The 6,922-nt window shown below is 38.9% G+C and overlaps 1 protein-coding gene across 1 annotated transcript in view; it reads left to right on the top strand.

Moving 5' to 3' along the window:
* The window catches only part of LRP2 (LDL receptor related protein 2), a 178,405-nt gene that overhangs the window by 1,899 nt on the left and 169,584 nt on the right, over positions 1 to 6,922 (top strand). Inside the window, exon 2 of the mRNA XM_065880144.1 lies at positions 2,380 to 2,536. Coding sequence (XP_065736216.1) covers positions 2,380 to 2,536 — 157 coding nt within the window. The remainder of the gene's footprint in view (positions 1 to 2,379; positions 2,537 to 6,922) is intronic.

The raw sequence follows: 6,922 nt of genomic DNA, 5'->3' as shown, positions 1-6,922 counted from the left end.
CCAGAAAGTTACTTGGGTTTCTAAGCAGCCTTTCCTCTTCCCTCCCTTTCCTCACCCCTCAATCTTAGAGTAGTATATCAAGCATTCAGCCATCTGGTTATTCAGACTTCATCTCTTAAACTTCTGTAGAAAAGCTTTAGACATGCTGGGTTGAATGAAAGAAGGGAAATATAGACTCCTATACTTGAGATGCATTCCTACAGGTGTAATGAAAAGTACACCTCCAGGAAAACATATCAAGTCCATTCCTTAGTCAGCAAGCTTTGAAATGTTGGGCTTCCTTGGTTTTGTGTGTGTGTGTGTGTGTGTGTGTGTATCTGTGTACATGCATGTATACACAGATACACACATACACGTTGGGTGGAGTTGGTGAATCTTGTATTTCCAATGGAAGGAGTTCTTTGAGTTACGTAGATAAGGGGTTTCAGTTTACAAAAGAACCAATACTACAGTGTTTCAATAAATCATGTTCATTTGTTACTTGATTCTCTAGGCCTTTGGAGTCATTCCTTTTGCAATATTTCCTTAGGGCCCTTTTCTTCAGTCCAGATTAATTTAAGACACATTACACTGATTTGAGATGTCACCAGTTCTCCTGGGAAACCCTTGGACTGTATTTTCAATGGCCTGTGCTTTTATGGAAAAATGCTGTCTCACTGCCGATGAGGTTTCTGGTATCAGCAAAGACAGTTGATCACGTATCACATTAGAAGCCCTGATAAGATCCTCTATCCCCCTAGAATCTGTGCCATCAATCTGGCGAGGAAGGTATTTGGGCATTAGAAATGCCTAAAATGCCACAATTAGAAAATTCACTTCTTTGAGGGCCTCCTGTTTTCTGCTGAAAGTACCAGTATCCATAAAGGCTTTAAAACTCAAACTTTCTTGTGAATAAGTTCATTTGGGTGCAGATTTGGGGGCTCAGGGTCGAGAGCCGTGAAAACTCTGGCCACGTTATGGGGATCTAAGGGAGAGAGAGGAAAGGATTTTTAGACAAGGGTGAGGGAAATGAAGCAGAGGTAGGACCCTTTAACTAGATAAGGCCCTAATCGCCTCATTCCTGGACTATCAGAAGAGCCTTTTAGATTTAAGCTGCTTTTGCCTCTTTGTAACTTTACCGACCAAGCTTAGTGAGCTGTTGAGTGCTCTTAGTAATCAGAGTGACCATGGTCCTTCTCAGGGAAGAACTGGCTTCACTTAGTTTCTGGCAGGAGGTGGGCTGGCTGTGTGGGCTTGCAGGAGGACAGCCAAAGTTGTTGTGTGTTTGCTGTCTTTACCGGAGTCACTTGACAGTTGTTATTCTGTCTCCTTGAGAGCGCATAGATAAACGGTCTCCCAGACCCTCAACATGCTGTTGGATTGAATTGAGTTTGGAGCGTTTGCTCTGTGAGGTGGAGACTGTTTAGGAGGGTGGTGAGATCTCTCTGTTTCATTACGAGGGAAGCCTGTTGCTGGGGTCATGGCAATGATGGGATATTTTATTCCTCCTTTTGGAAGGGTTGGGTGTCTAGGTTCATGTAAATCCATTCTTATTCAACCAGAGAGAAGGTAGTAACTGAAGGTGATAATCAAGTTTTCCTTCGAATGTATTGCAAGGCATAATCACAAATGATTTTAGTCAAAGAATGTGTGCATTTGTAGCATTTTTCTATTACGTAAGAGAACGTTTAGAAACTAGGATAATGAATATCTTAGCATTTTAAGGAAGAATTTGAAATTTCATTTTTTTGAACCTACACCCTGGAGAATTTATGAGCTTTCTAAATGAAGAGCTTTTTAGCTTAGCTTCAGTTGATTAAAATCCTGGATTTCTTTATGTCCTCAGTTCTGTGCCATATGTTGAGGCGAGCGCTGAGGTCAGTGGGAATACTTTTATGACCATCAAAAGGTCACCGTGTCCAAGTTTAACGTGCAGTATAATGATTTAAAGTCCACTCTGGGAAAGCCTCTATATTTATCATCGAATTTTGTGTGTGTGTGTTGAAATTATACACTTACGGTATTCCACATGAAAACTCCAGAGGCTCACCTGAGATCGAGTGATTTAAAATAGACGAAGAATAAAAATGCTTGTTGTAGGAAAATAGGAAAATGCATAAAGAAGAAAATAGGAAACCAATGGCAAGCTTGGTGTTGGCCCTAGCTTGACCTGTGTGTCCTAGGATAAATCTTGATTTTCAGTCTTGCCCTTGACCTCAGACTGGGCCAGTGGCTACTTTGTTCATGGATAGGCAACCACCATCCGTCCTTCCTGTAAATACTGAGCCTCCCACAGGCAAGGTGGCTCAGGCTTTGGGAGTTTTCTCTCATTTAATTATTAAGGGAACAAACAGGTCTTATCTGGTGAAGACATTGGTCCCCAAATATTTTCCTTCCTAGGCTGTTAGAATGTTTGAGATGGATGAGAAGTGGGTGTGCCCAGGAGGGAACCACCCTTCACGGAGGGACTGCTGTATTTCAGGCTTTATGCTAGTGGTTTACAGGGACCTCTTTAATCCTCACCAGAACCTGGTTTTGCAGGTCAGAAACTTTGCCGGTAAGGAAACTGTGTATCAGAGTTTAAATCCCAGTTCACCAAGCCAAGTCAGTTAAGCAACAAATACTGACTGAAGATTTAATGTTGAATAAAACAAACAGTTCCTGCCCTCATGGAACTTTTTGAATGATATGGAGACAGTAGTCAGTGCTACCCATGTGTCCTGGCTCTTAGTCTAGTATTTTCTCCATCACTATCTTCTTATTTCAGCACTTATTGAGAAATCTGAATTTCTTACTGGACTTGATTTAAATTGTCTTTATTATAATACCTAAGAACCTATATTCTGAATATCAGTTCATTCATTCATTGTCTAAGTCAGCACTGTATAATTCTAGATGCCCAATTTCCAGACTTAAGGCAGCCACTGAAAACTCTGTTCTTGACCAAATCCCTAATATCAGCTTATTTTCTTGTAATTACTTTTTTAAAAAGTGTAATGCAGACAAGATTCCAGTAAACAATGGTTTTAATTTGTTTGTGTCAGTTAATAGAGATTTTATTGTATGTACTTCCTAGTATAGTTTATTACTGAAACCATTACATTTTTCCAGCATTAGAATTCTAAGATTCTATTTTAATGCATGGTTAACAGTTTCTGTTTATTGTGACAATAAGTTCTTACTGTCACTACTTATTGATACTTAAAATACAGATTAGGTGAAATCTTAGGAAATATACGCTACCTTTTTTCTTCCTGCTTTTGACAGTCATTACAGATAAACTTGTAATTTTATTTAAGCTGCTCTTAATATTGGGGGAATTATAAATTCACCATATATAGTCAGAAACCCAAACACCATTTCATTACACATTGGGTATCAGTGGGTGACAATATAATATTGTTGATTCTGTGTCAACAAGCTACTGAGTTTCACATTATAACATGAAGTGATGACATTTATAGAGCCTGGAAGTCATTGGGAGACCCGTAAATGTTGTTTAAGCCCAGGCATAACAAACCGGGGCCAAAGAACTCCTGGTTTAACAGATAACCTGCTGGTGAGGCATGTCCTGAAGTTCTTTTTGCTCAATTGCTAAAATCAGTATAGTAGAGGAGACACAGGAAATTTCGTGTCATTTTACCATGAAAATCTTTGTAAATGTAATAAATCCTATTTTATAGACTCTCAAGTTAACAAAATCAGCTTTACCTTTGACTCTATAGGGAAACTAAAGTTGTGCTTATGTTAGCAAATTGCTTACAATGAAAATTACAAATTTTGATTTGTGGAATCAGATATTCTCCGGTAGCTTTCTTTTTCTCCCTCCTATTTTTTTGTGGGGGAGGGTATAGAGTACTCTCTACTACAGAGTAATGCTGGATATAAATGTTTTGTATAATATGGGTGGGGCGGGGGGGAGAGGAAGTCCCATTCTTTATTGAAATAGCAGAGAATGACCTGGACATATAAATAGGTTCCTAAGGATTTGGAGTTGACTTCTTAAGAGTCTTTCTGGACTCTCATGAGGGTCAGTATGGAAGATAATTGTTCAGTTGGTAATTAGATTGGAAGAAACAGTGGCTCTAAACAGCAGGATCTATTAAGAAAGTACACAAGTCATCATGATCTCATGACTTTATCACCTTTTGGAAATCAACTTCACCCATATATTACAATGCATCATATATCGTTTAGTTATTGAGGGTCATCTGGGTACTAGGACGCTCTGTGCTAGGCACTGGGATTACAGAGGTGTTTATTCCTGCTTTTAGGAGGTCACACTTTAGAATAATGCTCTGTTATTGGTAGAATCATAATAAATTCTTGCCACCTTACTATCACTCTTCTTTTGGTCTCTTAATCTCATTTACTTTTTCTGTTCTTTATTTTTCATATATCAGGTCATGGTGGAAGAATTTTGAGCTTCTGCTTATAAAATCCTTTCTGAGATAGAACACCACTAGAAGGGAAAAAAAATACAAAAACACTGTAAAACAACAAAACCAGTTTTTTTAAAAAAAGTTAATGACACAATACATATGTATTAAAAATGTTGACTTCAGTTTACCAGATGATTGGTTATCAGTACTTATTGCCCAGGAACAGGCTTTTAAACTTATTGGCGGAAATATTTTCACATTGTTGCTGCACAGTATTTCTTAAGAGTTTAGGAGAATTTGTTGTTGGCAGAAGCCATACATAGCCATAACTAAATCATGAAGGTTGAGTCATGCATGTGTGCTCACCTCAACTAGTCTGCTAACAAATTGATAACAGTCAGTGTGTAAACACTGTGATAAGCCACCATAAGCCCCACCATGATCAACATTTCTGGTCAGAGTTGTCATCAGACTTGCTTATGGATGCGTAAGTATTTGTTGTTTCAGAGTAAATTTCATACACATATATGAAATTATGTATATTGTATATAAAATATATCTGATCTCTACTTTCTGAAAATATACACATTTAGAATGAGAGCTTATTTAGTTCCTAGCTGAAATTTGTGACTCATAAACCCACTTACCAATTACAAACTGTTCCAGCCTGGATTTGGGCCATAGCTAGATAAGAATGAGTTACCATTTTGTATCAAATTGTGGTTAGGGTGCAAGATGCAAGGTCTCATTAAATTTAGTGTTTGGATGCTAATTGTTGACCTCGATATCTCTCCTTTCCTCCCCCTCTCTCTTCCTCTTTCCCCTTTTCTCTTTCTTCCTCTATTTCTGCCTCTTCTCCCTTTTCATGTCTTGAGAGCCTATTGGTGTAACTATTGTGAATGGTCAAGAACTAAATAATAGGGCTTCCCAGGTGGGGCAGTGGTTAAGAATCTGCCTGCCAATGCAGGGGACACAGGTTGGATCCCTGGCCCGGGAAGATCCCACATGCCGCGGAGCAACTAAGCCCGTGCGCCACAACTACTGAGCCTGCGCTCTAGGGCCTGTGAGCCACAGCTACTGAGCCCGCGTGCCACAACTACTGAAGCCCGCTCACCTAGAGCCCGTGCTCTGCAACAAGAGAAGTCACCACAGTGAGAGGTCCGCGCACCACAAGGAAGAGTAGCCCCCGCTCGCCGCAACTAGAGAAAGCCCGCACACAGCAACGAAGACCCAACACAGCCAGAAATAAATTAATTAATTAATTAAAAAAAAAAAAGAATGAAATAACATAGAGTAAGGGATAAAGAATACAGCAAAGTGTTTGTTAAATGAAAACAAGGAAAAATTGTACAGCACAAGGAAATATAGCCATTATTTTGTAATAACTTTAAATGGAGTATAATCTATAAAAATATTGAATCACTGTGTTGTACACCTGAAACTAATATAATATTGTCAGTCAACTATACTTCAATAAAATCAATAATAAAAGTTAAAGAAAAACTAAAATAAGATCAGAACAAAAAGGTGTTTGTATGATTCAATCCAGAAGATCCGTTTAGTAGTTACAAATGATTTGCCCTGTGACTATAGAGAATCATCCCCAAATCCACCAGTTGGGAGTCAGTTTCTTCTGCTTCTGCTGCTATTGTCATAACTTCTGGTATCAAGCCATTGTTCACTTGATAACCCGGTGATCTAATTTGCTTGTTAAGGTGACCAAAACAGGAGTGATGCTTGCAGCTTTAACACACCTGTATTGATGTGACGTGTGGTTCAACACTTGGGACTAATTAATCAGAAAAACCCTGGTTTGGTGCTGTTTATAAACTCTGTGTTAGGATTGAGAGTGGGTCTATCACACCCTGTGTAATAAGCCTTAAGCAGGAAAGCTGCCTATCTGGAGATCTGTGTAGTCACTTACTTCTCACATGTGTGTGATTTTCCTTTTTAGCTTTTGATTCTGTTCAACCATCTTCCAATAATTTATCTTGCTAATCAGTAAGCTGTATAGGAATACTCTGGGCGGTTGAGGTTGGAAATCAGCTCTTAAATGGGGGGATTTATAGTTTTTGTACAAGTCATGTTAAAACATTGTGTTGAAGGGTGTTGTACTCTTTTCTCATGGAGTTTGATTCATTGGGTTCTTATTAACCAGAGCAGGCAGACTATCTTAAATTTTCTTCTGTTTGGATAGTGGTCTTTTCAGCATCCTATAAATGTAGCTCTTTGGTCATCAGATAACCAGTTAGTTCCTTGCGGGGGAGTGGGGACAAAGGTCTTGGACTTAGTTTTCTCTCATGTGGAGGAGGAGTCCACCTATAGGAACCTCAGTGATTCAGCTGATAGAGAAAACACTGCATGGATTATATGAGGAAATACAGAAAAGACTAATACAAACACAGTTTCAGTGTTTGGTAATGGCTGGCAGAAAGTTTTTGTTGCTGAGTGTTCTTGGACAAAACTCAGAGGTTCTTTCAAATGTTTTGGGCACTTAGATGATTGTCAATTCATATCTTTATTTTTTTGTGAGCGTATGTGGCAGGGGTGGAGAGAGGACA

This window comes from Phocoena phocoena, chromosome 7 (assembly GCF_963924675.1).
Source record: "Phocoena phocoena chromosome 7, mPhoPho1.1, whole genome shotgun sequence".
NCBI lineage: Eukaryota > Metazoa > Chordata > Mammalia > Artiodactyla > Phocoenidae > Phocoena > Phocoena phocoena.
This window is presented reverse-complemented; position numbering and strand designations above follow the sequence as displayed.